This window comes from Leptonychotes weddellii, chromosome 2, assembly GCF_054177405.1.
Source record: "Leptonychotes weddellii isolate Sample4059 chromosome 2, ASM5417740v2, whole genome shotgun sequence".
NCBI lineage: Eukaryota > Metazoa > Chordata > Mammalia > Carnivora > Phocidae > Leptonychotes > Leptonychotes weddellii.
Window position 1 is genome coordinate 125,223,740 of NC_138370.1, and position 23,727 is coordinate 125,247,466.

At 40.7% G+C, this 23,727-nt stretch overlaps 2 protein-coding genes across 3 annotated transcripts in view; one reads left to right on the forward strand and one right to left on the reverse strand.

The window, feature by feature from the left end:
- RASSF6 (Ras association domain family member 6) overlaps positions 1-1,392 on the forward strand; it is a 44,872-nt gene extending 43,480 nt beyond the window's left edge. For both annotated transcript variants that reach the window (XM_081812290.1, XM_081812291.1), the window contains exons 9-11: positions 614-732; positions 837-934; positions 1,037-1,392. In XM_081812290.1, coding sequence (XP_081668416.1) covers positions 614-732; positions 837-934; positions 1,037-1,112 — 293 coding nt within the window. In that variant the 3' untranslated portion in view covers positions 1,113-1,392. The remainder of the gene's footprint in view (positions 1-613; positions 733-836; positions 935-1,036) is intronic.
- Positions 1,393-5,696: 4,304 nt separating this feature from the next.
- LOC102741548 (alpha-fetoprotein-like) overlaps positions 5,697-23,727 on the reverse strand; it is a 45,778-nt gene continuing 27,747 nt past the window's right edge. The window contains 2 exon segments of the mRNA XM_081812292.1: positions 5,697-8,773; positions 15,481-15,613. Of these exon segments, the coding sequence (XP_081668418.1) occupies positions 8,726-8,773; positions 15,481-15,613 (181 nt within the window). The 3' untranslated portion in view covers positions 5,697-8,725.

Here is a 23,727-nt window from a genome sequence, read left to right on the forward strand (position 1 = left end):
GGGCAGAGGAAGAGGGAGAAGCAGACTCCCGGCTGAGTAGGGAGCCCAACGCTGGCTTGATCCCAGGACCCTGGAGCCATGACCTGAGCCGAAAGCAGACACTTAACTGACTGAGCCACCCAGGCGCCCCTATGAATATATTTTTAAGGAAGATCCCAGGATTGGATTGGGGTGAGAAACAAGGGAATCATTGAAGATAATTACAAAGTTTTGGACCTGAACAACTGGGAAGATGGAAATACAGTAACTGAACTAGTAAAGAATCAATAAAAATTTGTTGAATGAATGAAAAATTATAAAGTTTTTGGGTGTGTTGCTTGATAAAAGCATAAGTAGAACTAATTTGTCTGAACATCTGAACCAAAGGCAAGGCTGAATTAGAATCTGAGATACAGGTCAAATTTAAGAGATAGCAAGAGAAAGGAGTCCATTTGTAGTTTTGGTTTTTTTTTAAAGGTTTTGATTTAATTTACTCATCTGAATAAGTGCCTCCTGTTGTATGTTTTTAGGTCTTCTTCCAGCGTGAGCTGAAGAAAGAAAATGAGCGGACAGCGTATCTTTCTTTCTCTAGGATGGATCCCTGACTATGGTTGGTTCTTGTTTTCCTTTGCAGAGCAGAGACGGCTAAAGAAGACAGATGTCCCACTGCTGCATAGGCTCTTGCAGGGACCTTCCAAAGACAATGCTCGCATTTTCCTCATGGAGAAAGATGCAGAAGAAATTAGCAGTGATGTATGGATCCTGTCACCCCAAATCTGTCTTTGCTTTCTCCTGACTCAGCACCTCGCACAGAATCTGCTTTCTTTTTGGTTTCATTTTGTTTTTTCCCTTTCCAGGTGGCTCAGTACATTAACTTTCATTTTTCTCTCCTGGAATCCATCCTTCAAAGATTAAATGAAGAAGAGAAGAGAGAGATCCAAAGAACAATAACCAAGTAAGTCAGGAGCATGCATGCCGGGTGCCTATTCCTTTAATAGGTCCAGGGCACAAAATGGGTTCAGTTTTTAATAACTCTTTTTCTCCTTCTCATTTTCAGATTCAGTACAGAAAAGGCTATTATACTGAAATGTCTTCACAGTAAACGGGTAGGAAAAACGGAGACAGCGGTTTAGCAGTACAAAGCTGCAATTGCTAAAACACTCCAAGAGAATCAGAGGGATATTACTATTTGATGAATGCATGCATTCCACCCTTGCATGCATACAAATATATATGAACTGGAATCTGTGGGAAACTGAATGTCGAAAAAGCTTGTCTCCCTTTGAAGTGATGAGGTTAACTAGGGTTCACAGTTGCACTGAAAGGGGCTTGAATTTAGTTTCAGTAGCTGAAACAAGCTTGGATACTGTGTATTCCAAATACTTTAATAGTAAAACACTCAGTGAACTCGAATCTAAATGGTGTCTTCAGGTGTCATGTAACTGAAGCTTCTTTTAGCTCAAACTGTCAAGGGAACTAGAGCATCATCAACTGATTCTCAGAAATGATTCAGAAGTAGAACTGATTCTGCAATGATTCAGAAGTGAGCACACTGAGCATTGCCAGCTCTTGAAATAAAAAAGAAGCACATTCTCACCCTACCAAGGAATCGGGGCGGAACAGTGTTTCGCAGCTCCCTGAAAACTCCAGCATCTTTACGAAATCCAGGACTGTCTCTGTATGGTCGGTGGCTTTTGGCTATCTGTAACATTAGAGCTATCTGTCCTTTGGGATGGAAAAGCTTATGGGCTCTGTTAAGAAACCTAAATTGCAATTTTCTCAACCTGAGCCCTTTTATACCCCACTCTGTTCTACTCAAGACTTTCAAAAGTATTCTTAAGCATTTTTAATGTCAGTTGAAGTAGTTTTCTTTATTTTTCCAAACAAGTATGCCACAGAGATTTAATATATTTAATCAGCTAGGACAAGATTTGGCCCACAGTAACCATTTGTTGCCAAATGAACACAACGGATAATGCAGAACTTGTAGCTGAAGGTAGACAAGGGATCTGGAGTTCTGCTCTTTTTCTCCAAGACAACTCAGTCCATGAGACAACTGTCAAGGTACTTAAAAGTCAGCTGAAAGCAATTGGAAAACAAACAAACACTGAGAATGCCACAAGTATCATCTATGATTTTATTTATGAACTCTACGTTAGAATGGAGTTTTAAGCAACACTGTTCGATTCTCTAAACTATGTCCATTTGCATTCCTCCTAAGCATTGTATTAAATTGTTTGGGCACATTACATGTACTAAGGGAGAAGGGTTGTATGTAATAAGCCCAAGCTGGAAGATTAATTATCAAAATTAAAATGCAACACCTTTTTAAGATAAAGGTATTACTTCTTAGTGGCACCAAAACCGAAACCTAAACCAGATCAAAGTAAAAGTGGGCTATGACCTTCAAGTCCTAGGAAATCTTCTCTTGAGGAAAACAGAGGCTTGCTTCACTATCCTTCCAGCTATCAGTTAATAAGAAAATGATCTCATCTTGCCAAAATGGGGCAAATGAAATAGTTAAAATTCAGTATACTTATAAAAAATTTTAAGTAGTGTCAAGTGCCTGCCATAAATGACAGATTAATCATTAATATATTGAAAGCCTACAAGATACGTAAGAAAAATACCAAGATGTGGATAGAAAAAAAAAGAAACCACATAAAAAGTAAAATCACAGGAGAGGAAATACAAATAGCTACTAAGTGTGTGTGTGGGGGGGGTGGGGACTTGTATCTTAATGGTGATCAACTGTATTAGTCTGTGTCCAATAAGGAGACAGAAACACAGTAATTTAAGCAGAAGTTTAATATAAAGAATTGAGCTAGGATGATAGAATAGAAAGAAAGAGAGCTCTAAAAGGTACCGTAAGGCTGAGGAAGAGGACCCCCAAAAGGGAAAGTTTGGAATCAGGGGTTTGGAATTCACCAGAGAGGCTGTGGTTGCAGCCCATGGTAGAGGAGAAGTTTGCTGCTTGCCAGCGCCACAGTCATAGGACAAACGAGAACAGCCTTTTGGGGTGCGGAGCAGCTGGGGTAAGTGGGCACGTGTGCAGAGGGCCTTGGGGATTCTCTGCAGACCCAAGGCCCAGATCACATCGTGTCTGTGTCTGGAGGTCTGCGGGAAGTTTGGAGGCCCAAAGAAAGAATCGGGTACTGCTGCAGGTGTACCTGGACTAGGAGCTAAAGGGGCCTCCTTTGCAGGAACCCAGCGCAACTCTGTGCATGATTTGGGCAGCAGTGTCTACGAAGCTGAGGACGGGGAGCAGAGAGCAGAGATTTGTGCGAGGGCATAGACCTGCACTCAGCTCCAGGCTGTGCCACCACAAACAAAATAAAAAGCTGGAGAAGGGGTTGGGGACACAAATGGGAAAGAAAGCTGCACAGGCAACTAGCCCTGGAGAAAGCACACTGGGCAAAGCAGTGGAGGAAAAAAGTCCACCTCCCAGAAGCCTTGCCAGTCCGCCCCTGGAGTCAGGAAAGCCCAAACTTCCTCCTACAGTGTTTCTTCAGCGCCCTCTACTGACGAAGCACATCATGCAAAACGTAAAGGAAGCACATTTAAAGGGTCCATATCCATTTTCACAGAACCAACAGCTGTGAATGAATTTGGAGCCCAGAGTCAATAAAATACTTTTGGTCTATTAGCAAAGATTAAGAAATGATACTAAATACTCAATAAATTACAATGAGATAACCACTCCAGCTACTGGTAGAAATACGAATGGATATAACTTTTCTTGAAAGCAATTCAGTAGTTCGTCCTATAATTCAACTTATAGGATCTTATATTGAAATAATCAGGCATACAAAGAAATTATGCAAAGATACTTATTATATTGCTATTGTGGTAAAAGGAAGAAAATAACCTAAATGATCAAAAATAGAAAGAAATGATTAAAGAAGGGAAAAAAATTTCCCCAAGAATGGTATGCAGCTATTAGAATCATGTTTCCAAATAAACTTTAATTATAGAAGAAAATTCTTCTTACATATCTAAGTAAGAATATACGTACAAATACTCAAAATATCTCTTACCCGTAAAATGTTTATGTATGTGTGTGTGTGTACACTACATACAAACCAAAAACACATTAAATATGGTTATATCTGGGTTATAGAATTACGGGTGAATCATTTCTTATTTTTCCATGCTTATTAAATTATTCTATAATCAACACATGTTACTTTTCAAATTTGGAATAGAAAAGTTATGATTAGAAAGTTACCAACCAGGGGCGCCTGGGTGGCTCAGTTGGTTAGGCGTCTGACTCTTGCTTTCCACTCAGGTCATGACTGCAAGGTCTTGAGATGGAGTCCCACATTGGGCTCTGCGTTCAGTGTAGAATCTGCTTGAGATTCTTTCCCCTTCCTTCTCCCTCCTCCTCTACTCCTCCCCCTGCTCACATTCTCTCTCTAAAATAAATAAATAAAATCTTTAAAAAAGAAATTTACTAACAAAAAGTAGCAAGTACATGTAAGCACAGAGTTCTACTAGATACAAAAACATCAAAGTATTTAGTAAGACATTAACTTCACTTCTGTGGTAGTTTTAAAATATATTCATAAAGCCTTTGATATTCCTCCTGTCAAGAGGTAGGACCTAATCCTCCTCACCTTGCAAATGGACCGGACTTAGGGACTCAATCCTAATGAATAGAGGAAAGCAGAAGTGACAGTGTGTGACTCTGGGGCTGGGTCACATAGCACTGTGGCATCCTCCTTGCTCACTCTCTTGGATCATGGGCTCTTGGGGAAGCCAACTACCATGCTGGGAGCAGCCCTGGAGAAAGGCCTGCATGATGGGAATGGAGACCTTTGCCAAAGTCTGCAACAACCAAGGCCTCCTGGCCCCATGTGCTGGCCCCAGTCAAGCCTTCAGATGACATAGCCCTGTCTAACCGTTTGACTACAACCTCCTGAGAGACCCTGAGCCAGAAAACCCAGCTAACCCACTCCTGGATTCCCGATCCTCAGAAAACCAGTGAGATAAGAAATGTTTGTTGCTGCTAAATTTTAGGATAATTTGTCACATAGCAATAGATAACCAATACAATTTCTGAGACAAAAATTTATTCGGAAGCATCTTTGCATAATACGAGAACATAAACTTTTGTCATAAAACTCTTTATCCTTGTTCTCGGTGGCTCGAATATTTCACTACCAGTTACATATTAGTTCAAATTCGATCCCAGATAATGTTAATACTTACTAATGGTAGAGGACCTGTTACATTCATCTTTGTATACTTCACTGTACTTAATGTTGTGTCTTGTGTATAGGATGCGCTTGATAAAAATCAACTGAATAAAAGACTTAATGACCTAGTGGATCAGTGAGTAAAAGAGTGAGTGAATGAGTTATAGGAAATATTTTTTTCTAAAAATCTCCTGTATATATGCCTCCTTTTCACAAATCTGACCCGGTAGCTAAAGAAATATAGAATCTTTTCTGTCTGGTTTCCCCAAATTTGGTGGTATGTTTTATTATCTCTTGGCTATATGAAATATTCAGTTAGGCAGTGTTGCTATGGAATTTTGTTTAGGGCCATTCATGTCGGTTTCAGGAACTGAAGGAGAAAGAAGTCCATTTTCAAGGCAGTTGATGAGGTAGAAAAGATGGCAGGCGTAAGTGTGATGTTGCTGTATCTACATGTGAAAGGAAAGGAATGGGATGCAGTTAGGACAAAACCCCAATGGCACCCATTTGTCTTCTAAATAAGAATAGCTAACACCTATTAGATTGAGCCATTTGAAATTGTCAAGATTTAACCTACAAAAGCAGCAATTTCAGTTTACTCACACCAATAGCACTTGCCACTTGCCAAGAAGTGTTTTAAGCTTTACATATATTAGCTGATTTAGTGTTTATTATAGTCCCACGAAGAAATGACCCTTTCAACCCAATTTTATAGATGAAGAAGAAAACCAGCCATGGAGAAGATAAGAGATTTGCTAAGGTCTTTAGTAGAAGAGCTAGGTAGGATTTGAATCATGCTCCAGAATCCACCATTTTAACCGCTATCATCTATGACCTCACTCTCAACTACACTCTCTCAGTCGCAGTGGACAGGTGACAATCTACTTCAGTGGACAGTTGTGGGAGTTGTAGGAGTAACACGTGCCAAAGGTGGCACTTTACATGTAACACGTGTGATAAATTTTAGCTGTTGTTGTAATTAAACTATAGTATGCCCCAGCCACCGTTGTATCCCTATCTTCCACTAGGTCTTACTGCCCACAACTACTTACCTTTTGTCTTAAAACCAGCCAAACTGAATCACTCACCATTCCTCGGAATACCTCACACCCCACCACATCTCTATCTGTTTAAACCCTGCCCAGTTTCTAGTCCTTGGCCATGGTCACTCCCTCCGTGACTTTTCCTGGTCTCTGTGACAATGTGTGATCTTAGACTCCCGGGCATCACATTATCAGTCAGCTCTGCTCTTGTGACACTGAGAGTTTGAAATCTGCCTTTTGTTATAATTCCTTATGTGATTGTGTCTTGTATAAATTCATTAGTTATCTGGTTTTAGTATATTCGTGTTATGCTCTATAGCACCTAGCAGTGTATGGAATACATAGGAACTTAAACGTTTCTTTGGATCTAATTTGCTAATGTATATGAACATGTTGAAATCACTGGAGTGAGGAAAAACTCTTTAAAATCAAGTGAAGTGGGGGCACCTGGGTGGCTCTGTCGGTTAAGCGTCTCACTTTGGCTCAGGTCATGATCCCAGTGTCCTGGGATTGAACCCTGTGTCAGGATTCACCCTTAGCGGGGAGTCAGCTTGTCCTTTTCCCTCTCCCCCCCATCCCTCCTCCCACTTGTGTGTGTGTATGCTTTCTCTCTCAAATAAAATAAATAAATAAATAAATAAATAAAGTGTACTATAATGAGGATTAAATTTTTTTATAATCAAAATAACTCACTTATTTAGTAAGCACTAAAATATTACTGCTTAGCTTTTGTTATACACAAAAACAATCTGGAAAAATAAAAGTCCAAATGATTAAGTTCATTATGTCATTTATGCCAAGATTTCTGGGGAGAAGACTACTGTTACAAATCATCACTGAAAGCTCAAATTAATAAATATCAGAGTCCCTGGGTTCCATTGTCAGCATCATATATATAGGGTAAAAATAAAAGGTGAAGAGATGGGAAAAATGGGTTAAGGAGGTCAGAGGTCAATTTAAAAATTTAGAGAAGAGAGCACACATACCAAAAATATATATAATATATATATAACATATATATTATATATATACATACATATATATTAGAGAAAAGAGATATGAGAGAGAGAATGAGATGGACAGGAAAGAAGGAGAAACTGAATGAACATGTGAGGAATTCTTCCAAGGCTGAGGCTTTAATTGCAGAGTGAATGGTTAAGGGAGACAACTGTTCACGGAAACAATCAGCTATTGTCGCCTCAACACTGTGAATAGAAAACCGCCAACAATTTGCAACGAGTGCTTCAGGGAGATTTCTCTGGCATTGAGTCTCCAGACAATGATGTTCCCTGACATGACAAAGGAGCACTAATGCCCTAGTGAAGAGCCCAGTTTCTGGAGCTGAATGGTCTAGATTGGAATCCTGGTTCCAAACCACCAGTGAATACCTGGGCAAGTTACTTAACCTCTCTGCACTCAGTGTCTTGGTCTGTAGAATGGGAAGGTTAATAATAGTACATGCCTCATTAGATTGTGATGAGGACCAAATGAGTTTTTCCCAGGTAAAAAGTTAGAACACTAGCACCATGCTAGTTAGCACGGCAGCCGGCGACAAAAACGAGCCGGAAGTTAAGTCTAACTATGTGTCTTTGGGACACAGGCTGTTGCAAAAGGAGACTTATCTAGCACGTAGGAGACTATGTACGGCCCACAGGACCTATTCCTCACCTCAGTCCTGACCTTGTGGAGCTTTGCTAGTAACTCAAAGACTCTTGGCAAACAGAATGTTAAATATTTTCTTGATTTCATAATGCGCTCAATGCCGTAGGCACAAGGCAAAGTCCTGATTAGTTCGAGTCTAACTGATGGCGAAAGAAAGAGGCAAAAAGAAGCAAAGACATGTTTTCACCAAGCTCCACCCGAAGGTAAACTTTGTGAAGACAGAGATTTTGTTCTGTTCTGTTTGGTCACCCATATGTCACGAGCTCCTAGAACCGTGCCTCGTACACAGGAGATACCCACTAAAAATCTGCTCAATGAATGAATGTTATGAGTGGTTCCAAGTACCTTCCTTTCCAGTTCCACACCTTCAAAAAAAAAAAAAAAAAGTCAAGGCAATTATAAAGGTAACTTATTATAGAGCACATTCCATTTAGTTCAATGATCATTTCCAGCGTGGTATAGACAGAAACTTCAAAGCTGTACTTGGGTCTTTTTCATTTTGGAAACCCAGCAGCCAGTTCCCAGCGAGATGTGACAGCCCACTGCATCTACCTGAGGTTTTGAAACACCCCCTTGATTTCATATTTCTGGTGCTGCTCCTGAGAAGCTGAAAGCTTCTGGGAGAAAGGAAGAATGGAAGCTGGTTGTATGAGGGTTACAAGAAGTAGATTTCTCTGCTAAGTAGGAAAGGAGAGATTTGGTGTAGACTGGCGAGGATCCTTGAGTAACATTGTGAGTGGCTGAAAAATGATGTTGTTGATTCGTATTTTGGATATTAGACATGAGTTTCATTACTCACGAAAAATAAAAGGCAGATCTCAGCAAAGACTCTATTTTCTGGAATCATTTGCCTCCCAAGAGAGACTGGCACTTTTCAATCAGTTTGGACCCCTAGAAAAAAAAAAGCAAATAAGTACATCTGTAAGAAAAAGAGAAACAAAACAAAACAAAACATCTGAACATCTATGGTCCCCAAATAGAAAATCTTTAAGACTTACCTGTTATATGCCTGAGAGGGGCTCTAATGTGCCCACAGCTCAAGGTCTTAGACTTTCTCATGGCCTAGTCTCTGAGCTTAAGGACTTAACTAACTGCAATGCCTCTCCCACTCTCAGGACCCCAGATTTGGAATAAATAAAAATTTGCTGTTTCCTCACAAAAATATGAGACTCTTTAGCTGCAGGGTAAAAACATAATCAACATCAGCCTCTCACTGCGTTTTAAAACTTCCCTAGGTGAATCCCATGCTAAAGCATTATATAACCAGGTATAAGAACTCAAGAGGAACAAAATCACCAACATTGATCAGAGTATCTCTACTGCCTTCATACATACTGGTATTGACCTCTATGCTAAGTCCAGAAGTTTTCCCCAATTTTTACCCGTATAGTCTTTATTCAAATAAAAGTCATTTGTGGAAGCCCAGAGAAATCAATAAAAGTTAACTCGCCTTTAGTGAAGTGGGAATGGGACCCCTAGACCTCCACTGCTAAGATTAGCACATGCGCGTGCGTGCGCGTGCGCACGCGTACACACACACACACACACACACACACACACACATCGTAGGTGATAGATGATTTGCACTCCTAAGAGTTCCTAGCACCCTGTGGGACATGGTTAGAAGTCGGTTAATTTAGTCCTTCTTCGTACCCTCAGACCACACCTAAATCATCTAGAGACTGGAATCTATTTGTTTTTAAAAAGAGCACCCCAGTTTAAGGTATCTTTGTTGTTGTTGTTGTTGTTTTTAGATTTTATTTATTCATTTGAGAGAGAGAGAGACAGAGAGAGCATGAGCAGGGGAGAGAGGCAGAGGCAGGGGGAGAAGCAGACTTCCCTCTGAGCTGGGAGCCCAATGTGGGGGTCGATCCTAGGACCCCGGGATCACGACCTGAGCTCAAGGCAGACGCCTAACCATCTGAGCCACCCAGGTGCCCCGGTATCCTTGTTTCTATGGCAACCTATGACTTTTTAAATCCTTCTTCGTGGGAACTTTTCCCATAAACTTAACCTCAAGACCCTCATATTTAATCTTGTTCATTGGCTCTGAACCTAACAATAGTGGGGTAAGTCTTATTTCTCCGTATCTGTCCTTCCAGACTATTTATTTCATAGTTCCTCAGTAAATTTCTAATTTGTAATGAAACTAAATGTTGGGGTGGGGGGGCGTTTCTGGTAAAGGTAAGGTAGAAGAAAGGCATCTGAGAAACTACTATAATAATGAGAAATGTCCTGCATGAAATAAGGGATGATAACGTCACATCCTGAGGCAAAGTCCAAGGAAGATTTTGAAATATAAAACATGGATTCATGATGTAATGCAGGGAAAAGACAGAGGAAACATTTTCCTTACACTGACATCAAATTAGTCACTCTGATTTCCTATCATCCTGGACATATTGGTAGACTGCTATCATGTCACCTAAGACTTTGGAAAAAACATCACCAATTTCTCCATATCCCTGTGACATGCTTTTCAATCCTGTTACCGTTCTAGATACTCTCTGGACATAACAATTTGCCAGTGTCCTTTTAAAATGTATTGTCTCTCATCTCTTCCAATATCCCAGTGCAATCATGATAAAAATATTATTTAAAAAAGAAGAAGCCTTATTGATGCTAAAAAGAAAAAAATCAACATAAGAGATATTGATGAACTGTTGAGGAAAAAAAAAAAGAAAGTCATCAGTATGATATTGACCAATATTTGAAAGTACAAAAATAGGAGCTCAGAATAATAAAATGATGATATGTCACAGCAGTAAAAGACCAGAAAGTCACTGATTTCTGGGTTGCTTTTGGTTCTTGTCTGCTGCCCAGCCTGTTTTTCTAACTTCCTAAAGATTCCTGTAGCCACCACCATGCTTTCAATAAACTAATCTTTACTTAGCCAGAATTTGATCCTATTATTTACACCTAAAGAACTCCCATTGACATATCAGTAAAAATACTGTTCAAATAATAGACAAAATAATATTTTAAAATGCAAGCACCCAGAAAGTTTATCTGCCAGGTGCCCATTCTGAAATAACACAGACAGAGAGACATATGCACCTATATGTTAAGAATGTAGCCCAGCAAACCATAATATAATCCAAGAAAAAAACATAAAATAGTATTTTAGAAATAGTCCAATTTACCCAGGACAGCCATGAATCAATCCTAGAAATAACTAGATCCAATTGAAAGATTAAGTCAGAATTCTCTTACAAAAACTATATTATTGAGAACCTGAAGCATTGTAGTGGTGTGATGAAAGTAGGTGCTTTTTATTTGCCAACATAGAAAAAGAAAGACAATTAGTAACTCTCAAAAACAGAAGGATATAGTAGGGAATCATAGTCCAAATGTGCAAAACTAATAAAAGTGGCATGATTTTCTGCAGCTTAGGTAAGAAAATAGATTTCGTTTAATCTCTACACCTTTTAACAGGGTAAGTCATTCCATTGGTCAATCCATTCATGGTACTCATGTAAATTATATTCCAAGTAAACACACAATTAAATATACTATTTAATGGTTTCCAGTTTTTAGCATCCACTTATGAACAAAGCATATGAACCTTATATTTAACATGCAGATAAATAAACCCAGACAATGTAGAAGTAATAGTATATACAGCTTTAAAAAGAAAAGCTGGCAAGGAAGTCAAAGGAAGTTTAGACACATTAACTATTTTTGGAGAATCATTAGATGCTGACTGGTATTAAAGGGCCAAGAAATAAAATATAACCAATAAAAGAACTAGAAATACTTTTAAATAAATTAAGAAAGCATCTATGGTTAAGGTTCTTGAAGTTAGCGTAAGTACACTAAATTCATTATATGATGTTAATATTTTAAGAAACTATTACAGGGATGATGGTAATCACTGGAACTAAAAGTGCAAACTTAGAAGTGGTTACCTTTTGGGAATGGGAAAAGCACCCTGCTCTTCTGCTTGAACTTTTACTGTGTTCAGGTATTACCTACATAATTTTTCAAAGCGTGCGTAATGTAGTATAAGAAACTGAACATGGGGTGCCTGGGTGGCTCAGTTGCTTAAGCGACTGCCTTCGGCTCAGGTCATGATCCCGGAGTTCCGGGATCGAGTCCCGCATCGGGCTCCTTGCTCAGCGAGGAGTCTGCTTCTGCCTCTGACCCTCCCCGCCTCATGCTCTCTCTCTCTCTCTCAAATAAATAAATAAAATCTTTAAAAAAAAAAAAAAGAAACTGAACATGGTAACCGGGAATGATCTGATCCACATAGGTTGGGATTATCATGTTGCTTCATCTGATCCTTGTTTTTTCTCTGGAGACACATCCAAGATTGCAGTAGCTCTGATGGTAGACCCATCAAATTGTTAAGCACAGAAGCCTGAACTGACATCTTTCCACATGAACCTGTGTCAAGTCACATCTAACAGTAGAACCATGCTTTTTTTCCATTGTTAAATTTCATGTATTATTTTCAAAGCATTATTTCAACCTGCCCACATTTCTGCTAATTCATGTTTACTTTCTTCTATATTATATTCTGTTGGTTGATAGAGAAATATCCCAGGCTATCATTATCATTCCCCACTGACCTGGCAGAAAGAATTTCTGTGAGTTGAATTTTCTTGCTGAACCTGCTGATGTCTACAATTCACGTTATTATTTCATGGAATGTGAGATGCCTTTTCTTTGGATGATCCAAATTCACCCTGTGGAGCTGAATTTCTTATTTTTCTCTTATATATATATTTCAGTTGTACTCTTGCCAACATTCCAACATCGACTTTGGTCCACCCTTTTTCTCCAAAGAATTTGGCTTGCTTCTTAAAATATGTCTTCCATCTTGTCTAAAAATGCTTTGTCTTCCCAATAGCCATAGCTAGTAAGACAGTCTTCAAACCTGCCCACTTTCTCTTTTAACAGGCAGAACAGGTTCACATAATCGACTATTATAATCTCCGAAAAGAAAACAAAGAAAATGCCTGTAGGTCCTTGGGGCGGTTAGTCTTTCCTAGCTAACTTGGAACATGCATAGACTGCCAGTTGGCTGAGTCTCTTCACTTCTGGGGTCTTGGTTCCATGGGGGTTCCCGGAGTATCTAGGTATTATTCCTTTGCACTATAGTCAAATCTAGAACCCTTTATTAAACATAGAAGTACAAAGACACGAATTCTTGACAATAAAATTCTAAAACAGTTTGATAATCTATTCCCACATTTTTTGCTAAGCCTGTTCATACACCATAAAGTTATTTTTTAAATATTCCAGTCTTATCTTTACATTTAATATCCCCAAATTCTTTCCCTTTCTTTCATAAATATGTTATTTTCCAATCGTTTCGTTATTTCTGCTACTGTCCTTGGTGCCAGCTTCTTACTGAGAGTTGAGCATATGAAATATGGGGAGGGAAGGGGGAACAGTGTATGATTAGCCGCTTGCACCTTAGCAGAGTGATTCTTAAAGTGGTCCCCAAACCAGCAGCGTCAGCAGCACCTGGGAACTTGTTAGAAATGCAGATTAGCAGACCCCTCCCCAGAACTACTGAATCAGACACCCTGTGGGTGCAAAATGCTGATTTTGTTTTAGTAAGCTGTGGAATTGATTCTGATGCACACTAACATTTCAGAATCACTGCCTTAGGATAATCAGCCAAGGGTAAACTTGACCAAACTTTAGAGATAGTGCATAATTACAGATAATAAGCATTTTTATCCGAAGAAGTAATTCTGGCAAATTTTAATGAACATGATATATTCTTCAGATAGCTTCTATTTTCTCCTTTAATTTGGAGGAGAAATCCTAAAGAAAGTAGAGAGGGGAGGGGAGAGAAGGGGAAAATAGTTGGGCTTTCCAACCATTAAGTTAAAGATTGCTGTTAGGCAAAAAGTGTGGGGAAAAACACACAGAAATCTTCCTATCATGTTATTCACCAATAATAGTTTGAGCAAATAATATTCTTATGCAGGAGCAAGAATACTTCCAGAAAACTCGCTTGGGAAATCGCAGGCACAGGCCGTTCTTCAAAGTGTTGATCTGTGTGGCTATGGGGTTGTTACTCAGGGGGAAACATGTTTTCTGAATGCTTTACAAAAAGCAAAAAGGCTTTAAAATAAATAAATAGACTCTAGCAGAGGTGATTACTTCGATTTTGTGTATCAGCGAGTCTGGAAGTCAGTAAACTTTTTCTGTGAACAGCCTGATAGTCAATAGCTGGGGCTTTGCGGTTCATAGAGTCTCTGTCACAGTTGTGTCTCAGTCTGCAATTTCTTAATTCAGCCGTTGTAGACAGAAAGCAGCCGTAGACAATACGTAAATAGATGGGCACGACTGTGTGTCAATACAACCTTATTTATATAAACAGGAAGTGGAGTCGATTAGCCCAAGGGCTGTAGTTTGCCTGCCCTTGACTAGACCATAGTCATATGATTTTTAACATAGACACATGTACAGTTTAGCTGAATAGGTAGAAAAGAGCCACTGAAGGTAATTAAGGATTCATGAAAATTGGTACCTGCGAAAACATTTCCCCGGGCCACTGCTAAACTTAACCCTGATCCAAACCATCCCTAGTCTGTTTGCACTATAAAGGCTGCTTTATTTTTTTTTACCTACAGTCTTGCATTCCTCTACTCAGATACTATAATCTACTATTTCTGAGTTTCTGTTCCTCAATTCATGCCCCTGGGACAGCAGTTTGTCCTAGGTCCCCTCCATGAATTTTTTTTTTTTGAAGATTTTATTTATTTATTTGACAGAGAGACACAGCGAGAGAGGGAACACAAGCAGGAGAAGTGGGAGAGGGAGAAGCAGGCCCCCCGCCGAGCAGGGAGCCCGATGCGGGACTCGATCCCAGGACCCTGGGATCATGACCTGAGCCGCAGGCAGACGCTTAACGACTGAGCCACCCAGGCACCCCCCTCCATGAATTTACATGAATTTTCTGTGCCACATCCTACCATGATATTCTTAGAAATTTAACTCCTACTTAAAATGAAAATCATTTACTTGTTAACTGTATGCAATTAGATGAATTCCAGAAAACAGTCTGCTGGGAGTCAGTTTGGTGGGTGTGCACAGATACTCTGTTCTGTCATTGTTCTCTCCTCTCTATTCTTCAACCCCTATTCTGATGATCTTCTGGCCACTGAGAAAATGAAACCCTTTTCACTGGTTCCTTAGTTAAGCCCCAAACTACATTTGGTGACTATTCCTGACTGTGTCCCAGAAATTTCTAGAACAAAACTACAGTTTGCCCAGACAGGTTTTTAAACTGCTATTTCTTTAAAATTTTATGACATTGCAAGGACACCATTTCTCTACAATTACCCAAGTCTTCAGTCCATCCTCCCTCCTCGCATCCCGAATCCTAAACGTCTCCACTCCACCTGGTGTCATGACTCTGGTATTCATCTCTGTCTGTGTCTAACCCTGCTAGTTTCCTCAAGTAAACATAAATATTAACATATCCTAAAGCCGAATATAATCGATTACACCAATCCATCTAGACTGTGATTTTCTCCGCATTCACTCACAATTGGAATGGAGAACATATTTTTTTTTTTTTTTAACTTCAGTAAATCCTAAGCATGCTAAGAGAATAGACAAGGAGACAGAGATACCTCTTCTCGGAAACACATTTCACTCGTCTCTGCTTGGCAGCACTTCTCCACCAGGTGGGCGAAATCTGCAATCATTGATTGGAACTGCATCTCTGTTGCATATGGTTTCTGCTTCACAAGGTTGCTGAGGAGCCTGAATCAGAAAGGAGTGGCAAAAATACAAGTACACCCTGAGTTCTAGAAGATCAGCTTGCACACCTGCCTTACTGATTTAAAGCTAGACACCACCCACTCCTCTTCGTCGCCCCCACTCTGATGCTTAGAAGCCCTGAAAATGCCGTGCTGTGTTCACAGATTTCACACTGCCCATCTCCATCTTCGTGTTTTACCCAACATACTTTCCTTCCAGGACACCTCTTTTACATAATTCATACATTAAATTTAATTATTTTTATATAATTATTACTAGGGTAAAGATTTTTGTTTTCTATTTTCATTGCATTGGATGGTAAATAGATGATATAGTAAATTAAATCGTTTTTCCTAGAATATTTTGTTATGAACATTTATTCTGAACCACTAACTTCCAAATAAATATTACAAGTGTAACACACCTGAAGTTGAGGGTCTTTCATATGTAATTAATGATAAGCCAATAAACAATTTCAAACTATAATGGTTTGATAATCATCTCCAATTTTCTTCACCAAAGAGTTTCCCCCGCAACTGTAGTTTCAACCACTTTGAATATTCAAGTGTAACCTGGTTTCTGTCTCTCTAGTTAATAAAATAGTATTTCAAATCTTCCAGTGTTACCTTTTCCCTCTCTCTCTCTCTCTCTCTTTTTTTTTTTTTACTGTTTTAGACCAAGACAGATTTAACCACAGAGAAAATATGGCATGAGGGGTAGGGAAAATGCACTTTAATCAGTATTTTTACTGTTTAACCAAAAACCCTTGCTTATTCTTCGTTTTCAAATTCAAATTGATAATACCCCGTGGCCTTATTTGTGCCTTGAATGGGTATAAAAGAAAATATCTCAAAGCTCTAAGTAGCTATTTCTCTGATAATTTAAGCCAGGGGTCCAGTAAACAATTGCAGATAGTAATTATTTTAGGCTTAGAAGTATAATGTTATAAATATATCATATCACAAGACAGAAAACTCCAAAGCCCCAGTTGCCTGGGGTGGGCTGCTCACTTGGCAGGGGGCCGGCACAGTCTGTGTCCCGCTGTCATCAGTGAGGGAAGACGGAGGGGAGGGACCAGCCGGTGAGGGGGGAGGTGCCCGCTGTGGTCAGTTTCACCCTCTGCCCCACACACGCCCTCCTCTTCTCCCAGCTGTCTCAATGTGGGCCGCTGACCCAAGCGACTCGCTGAGCCATTTGACTCCTGGACTAAGAGGCCGCCACCTTTCGCCGCCCAGCAGTGACCAACAGCAACGTCCCCAGCATACAGGTGGCCCTAGCTCAGGCACTGTGCAGCAGTGAGCATGGTCACCCGCAGGGAAGGCAGGCGCCGGGAGCAAAGTGGAGGACATGGCTAAAGCAAACTTGGCCCTCTGCAGCTCTCATGACCAGCGCAGTCGAGCGGTGCCCTCGGGACCTACAAAAACAGCCGCACCCAGAGCCCATAGCATGCCGATCCCATTAAACAACAGAACAAGACATCCAGCTTAACATGGTAGCCCGCTGGACACGCCTCTTTGAACTTGCCATTTCGACTCCACCCTCTCCCACCGCCCCCAACCCTCACACCCCCACCCTGCCTTGAGGATAGACAAGCTAAAACAACAGCAGGACTAAAAATATTAGGAAAGCACAAGCTAATGATTTTTTTTTTTTTTAAGATTTTATTTATTTATTTGTCAGAGAGAGAGCACAAACAGGGGGAGCGGCAGGCAGAGGGAGAAGCAGGTTTCCTGCCAGGAGCCTGCCAAGCAAGGAGCCCAATGTGGGACTTGATCCCAGGACACTGGGATCATGACCTGATCCGAAGGCAGATGCTTAACCAAATGAACCACCCAGGCACCCCGATAATGATTTCTTTTCAGCAACTACCTCAAAAGGAGGCTGGTTTGAGGAACACATAATCGTTGCCCCTCAGCTGGCAGACAGAGCTGAAAGAAGCTAAGAGATTTTAACTACTCCCACGTTTGCCTCTAATTCTAAGTCCTAGGAATCTAGGGGGGAAATCAGATATGGGAGCAAAGACTTAATGTACAAAAATGCTCATTGTCACAATGTATACTGGTTAGAAATTGAAAACAATTTTCATGGCCAGCAATAAGGAATGGTTAAATTCATTATAGTACCCAGATGGTGGAATAGTACCGTGCCATTAAAATGCGGTTTTGAAGATTAATTAGTGACCAAAATGCATACATTATAATTTTTTAAAACTATATCAAAAATAGTGGCAACAGCCAACATATTTACTATGATCCAGGCAATGTGCTGAGAATTTATATTATCCCATGTAATACTGTCAGTTATCTCTTTTTTTTTTTCAGGATTTTATTTATTTATTTGACAGAGACAGAGGTAGGGAGAGCAGGAACACAAGCAGCAGGAGTGGGAGAGGCAGGCTTCCCCCCGAGGAGGGAGCCCGATGCGGGGCTCGATCCCAGGACCCTGGGATCATGACCTGAGCCGAAGGCAGATGCTTAACGACTGAGCCACCCGGGTGCCCCACTTACCTTTTTAATAAGGCTCTATGTCATCTCCATTTTGCATTTGTAACCGTGATTTCAGACCCCCTGGGAATATTACAGTTTTGGGCATATACAGCAAACCAGTGAGGTCAGCCTCCCTCCCAGAAGGCAGGAGGATTGGGAACCACTTGGGAGAACTCCTCCTGAGACCGGAAGTCAGCCTCACAGACTGCCACCCAGGAAGAAAGGCTTGGTCAGTGGAAGACGGGAATGATTTCGTGGTTCCCCAGCTGAGCCTTCATTCGACTCATTTCTGAGTTACATGGGATCAGGATTCCTATTCGAAAAAGTGCTGTAAGAGAACTTTCACCGAAGTCCTGCCGACCCTGGATACACAGCACTGCCCTGGGGCCCGCGGCAAGTGGGTAATAATCCTGGGGGTCAGGGGAAAGGGGCGATTTTCTTTTCACGACAAAACAGAACACAGCTTTGTCATTTCAAGGGACCCCATCTGCAGCTGAGCAGGAGACAGCAGTACCTGGAGGGCAGGACGGTCCCCAGGGGCCCAGGAGTGGTGCCAGGGAGAGCAGGCTTGGAGAATTCCTGAGGGTCAAGGGAGTTTCCTCAGCTCTCCCCTAAGCACGGACTCTAGGGATAATTGCTTGGAACCGAAATTTTGTATAAGCAGCTAGTCGCAAGATTGTGCAAAACTCATTAAATATTAGAACCATAGACTGATGGACAAAGGGCAATTGTGGGAGCGTGCGCTTGTATGCATATGTGACATTATATATTCTTATACTACACATATGTTTATGATGGGCACTTCTGCAGTGTTGGAATAAAGGTGTTAATGATTTTCTTCTCTCTGTATTTTCTAAATTTTCTGCAATGATTATGCATTACTTTAATAGCAACAGAAATCAATATTTTAAAAAGAAATAGAATAGTATAAACATTATTTTTTTCTCTCCAACTCTTCTGTACATAGTTAATCTTCTAATTAGACCTAAACTTGATCTCACTTGAAAGAAAACGCCGTACTTGTTTTTAAGTATCTCTGTATAATTCAAGTCTGTATGGTTACATATATCATCAAACTAGTTTCCACTACCTTTGAATAATCATTATCAGTGTTTAAGAAACTAATTAGTAAAAGTGAGAAATACAGGCTATTTTCCATTGGCGTTTGGTGCAATTTGTCTTAGAATGTATTTTCCTACAAAATGATGTGGAGATTCACTGACCAATCCTTGAAAGCATAGGCTTGCTGAAGGCCCAGGTAATAGAAACTACCTGTCACGGGAGCCTACACTGTGGAAATACCCCATCTCCAAACTTGCAACCGGGGCTTCTATGATCTGGCTTAGGGGGTTCAGCACCCAAAGGGCAGGAGCTAGTATAGGAAGGAGACAGAGTTTACTACTAGTTCATGCAAAATCTGGACTTCTCTTTCCTTCTTTTGTCATAAAAAGGGCACAAACTTTGAAGTCAAACTTACTTCGGTTCGACTAAGTAGTGTGATGGTGAGTGAAGTACTTAACCTCTCTGACCTTTTTATCTATAAAAAGAAAATGTGAACACCTACATTCCAAGGCATTTGCAAGGACCCAAAGTAACGTATTAAAGGGCTGAGTACAGTAACTGGCATAGTCCAGGCAATAAATAATGGCAAAGGTAATAGTAATGATGAATAATTATAATAATAACAGCACATCTTGCTTCCATTTCAAATTATCGGTTGTTTCCAACCATGGTCTCCTTCTTCCTTGATTCTCACAATAAATGGTACATATTCACAGCTCTTCTCCTATGTATTCATTTATTCATTCAGCAAATGATTGATGAGCATCTTTACAATTTCCCTGAGGATCTGAGCTGTAGATTCAACAGTAACAGAGAAACCTAATGGGAGAGGCAGGAAAGCTCCCTTGTCTATACCCTCTTCTTCTCTCACTTACAAGCTGTGGGATCCAAGTGCCTTCATGGCTTGGCCCCTCCCAAGTCACACTGAACCACTCCACTATGCTTTCCTCTTTCCCCTGCTGGGTGGGCTGATTTCCAGATACACTTCCCCAGAGGAACCAGTAGGAGGAAGACAAGCAAGACTGCTGGGTTTCCAGAACATCAGCCAACAGCTGCTTATTTAAACCAGGAGAAACATCCAAATTGTACTGGAATAGGCAAGGGGGAAAAAGTCTCCCATTATGAGAAGATAGAAGGTCTGGGAATGAAATTCAGAGCAGAGATATCAGGAGGTCGTGTTATCCCTCCTTGGAACTCCAGACATAAAGGCGTCATTTCTACAACTGGGGACTCTGTGACACTTAGAAGCTTGACTCCCTCCCCACAAAAACTGTCAAACACTTGTAATCTGCTTGCAGTTGAATTACCTCTCCTGCCCACTTCCTCCCTCTCCCACCCTGATCTCCCTGCCTACCAACCTGACCACTGTTATTTAAAAATAGTTCCCTTAATTCTATTTTTTAGCTTAAAATTTTTAATTTACTTTTTTACATCTTAAATCCTATTTCTAATTCAGTACCATCAACTTGTTTTCAGTTTTTCATTTTCATTAAATTTACCCACCGTTTCATTTAAAGCACATTCTAGTCTTTATATACTTTCTTAAATCTTCGCATTTCAACTCAATATTTTTTTAACTGGACTTTAAATTTTTTTTACTTTGAACTTCTATTTCCCTTTGACTATCTCTATCTTATTACATGATCTCAATTTCTACCTTCTCTTCTACCTTGCTCAATTATTCTTTCCCCTCCCGAAGCCCCTTCACCGGTTTTTTTGTTTTCTTGTTTTTGCGTTTATGCTGTGATGGTCAGCCCAAATTATAAATGTAAGAAAGCCATAGAGAGCCCTTGCCACTATCCCAGAAAGTAAGAGGTTTTTTGTTTTTTTTCCAATTTGACCCTTGACTCTTAACATGGATTCTCACAGAATATTCCAGAAATCTCTACGTTAACTGTTTCCATGCTACTGTTTTCTCCATACAGAGAACGCAGTGAATTCACTAGAACAAGGATGATTCCTAATATTTCATACTTTTTATTATCTAGCCCTTATCTAAGAGCTCAGTGTTTTATTTTATTTTATTTTATTTACTTACTTTATTTTATTTTAAGAGGGAGAGAGAGAAAGCGCAGGTGTGAGTAGGAGGGGAGGGGCAGAGGAAGAGTTAGAGAGAGGATCTTAAGCAGGCTCCATGCACTCAAAACCCTGAAATCTCGACCTGAGCTGAAATCAGGAGTTGGACACTTAACCAACTGAGCCACCCAGGCACCCCAAGAGTTCAGTGTTTTAAAATTATAACCAGTATTATAATTCCTTGATTAGGGCACACTAAAAGCTATATGTTGGTAGTTAAAGCATATGTGCTTTGAGCCAGATAGCTTGGGTGAATTTTCCAGCTCAACGACCTATTTACCTGTTGCATGATCTCATACCAAGTCTTCTTGCCTTCTGAGCCTCAATTACCTTATAATTAAAATGGCATATAATATTATCTACCTTATAAATTTATGGTAAGGATTTGGTGAGATGCCATACATAAAGCGGTGCCTATCTATGCCCAGAGAACTTCCTCAAGAGAAGGCAAATGTGCACACTAGAAGAGACCTCATTCTCCTACATTCCCACATCCAGCCTGAGCGAACAAAAGAATGGCTGACTAAATGTTAACAATGGTCTTCAGGGGTTTCCTGGGAAGTGTTAAAGTCTAGTTTAGGACTGGCTCACCTTGACAACTGCAGAAAGGATTCCAAGGGTCAGCTGGCTTAAGAATTGCAAGTGCTGTGATAAAACAGAGCAAGCAACAGCCTGTGCTTGCTGCCCGGGAGTATGTGTCATTCTGGAAGCAACAAAAACTTTGCCTCACTTGGCAAGATATATTGTTGGACTCGGAATATTTAGACCCTGCAAGTGCATGTCTTAGAGTAAATAAATGAATTACAGTAAATAAATGAAATACAGGAAGCTACCACTTCTAATGATCTTGGGGGAGAAGGAATAATGAGGACTAGGGCTCACTTGCTTTCTCCTGAGGACAGGAGCAGGGGCACTAGAAGGGAACTGCCCCACTGTTGGGGGGTTGGAGTGCTATCAATGCATGCTGCTGATTCAGGGAAACCAGAATTTCACCCTTTGGCTTTTCCTAGAATGGTCACCTTTGGTCATCTCCAAATGGGGCCTCTAACAGCACACTCACCAGAAGCCGAATTCATTCTAGGGGAAAATGCCTGGACCATGGGAGTATCTTGCCTCCAGGCTCAGGAGTGGAATGGGAGTGAAGAGATGGATGATTGATGCTGCTAAGAAAGGAAATTCTTTGTCTACAGCAGCAAACAAGAAGTCTCTTTTCTAAGAGCTGACAATAACTGTTCCATTCAATCCATCTATGCAGGAGTGGGGAGAATTGGGGAAAATGCCAACCACCTGTGAGATCTTAATCACCTTATGCTCTCAGTGGCAAAGGGCAAATCGGCTGCTCTAAAGTTATGTGTGCTGATGCACTACTTCCAAAGCCAAGCCGGTGACACCTCAGTCACCTCAGCCTCAGTCACACTCAGAAATCTGAGTCTCCCAGGTCACTTGTCACCATGCTGAGGTTTCTACACCCCTAATCTGACCCATCTCCTGCTCTCCTGGTCCTCTGTCTCCTTTGTCACTTGAGGCTTTCTCAAGAAAACGTCCCTCTATCCACAGCTTCTCTTCTGAACTTCTCTGTCTTGCTCTATAAGAAAACATGAGGCTCCCCAGAGGATACAGCTTCCCCCAGGACCTTTCAAGGGGAGGCTGTTTTGCTTGAACTCCTACCTTAGTATCTAGGTCTCTTTTACTTCCAGGATATCTCTTCTTCATCCTCTTTGAAAAGCCATAGCTCCTTTGAAGTTCACATTATCAAATTCTAACATCCCTCATCGACACTTATTCCTGCCCCATATAGAAAGTCTGGTCATTTTCCCTCATTTCTGATGACTTCAGACCCGGTGTATCACCTCTCTTTCCACTATTATCTTGACATTTATCATTTTCTGTAGTTTCAACAACTGTATTAATGATCCACAAGCAGCAGATTGATTACAAAAATGGACCAATTATCCATCTTTATCTGTATCCATGTCCTTTACAATGTGATGTTCCAACTCTTTCTATCAAGAAATGAAGTCTATTTCCATACCCTACTTTAATCTGGGCTGGCCCTATGACCTACCTTACAGCATCGGTGGCATTGCATGGTTCCAAACCTGGGCCTCGCGAGACCTCCACACATCCACCTTCTCCCAGCTACCATGTGAAGAAGCCTAGGTTAATCTGCCAGAGGACAGAAGACCACGTGCAGCAGAGACAAACCGTCCTAGCCAAGGCCAGCCTTGGCCAGCCAGCTCCCAGCTGACTTAGCAGCTGACCATACACTCTTGAGCAAGCCCAGCTGAGAATGGCTGAGGCTGGCCCAGGTCAACAGACTCATCCAGTCAACCCACAGACTCTATTGCTGACTTCATCCAGAAGCCCTTTCTACATAGAACACATGTTGGGAAACTTTGCTCGAATGTGTAGACATTGTATTCTATTGGCAACATTTCTCACCAATAGGCTTCAGTATTGGAAAGAGCAACCAAATCCAAATTACACTTTGCA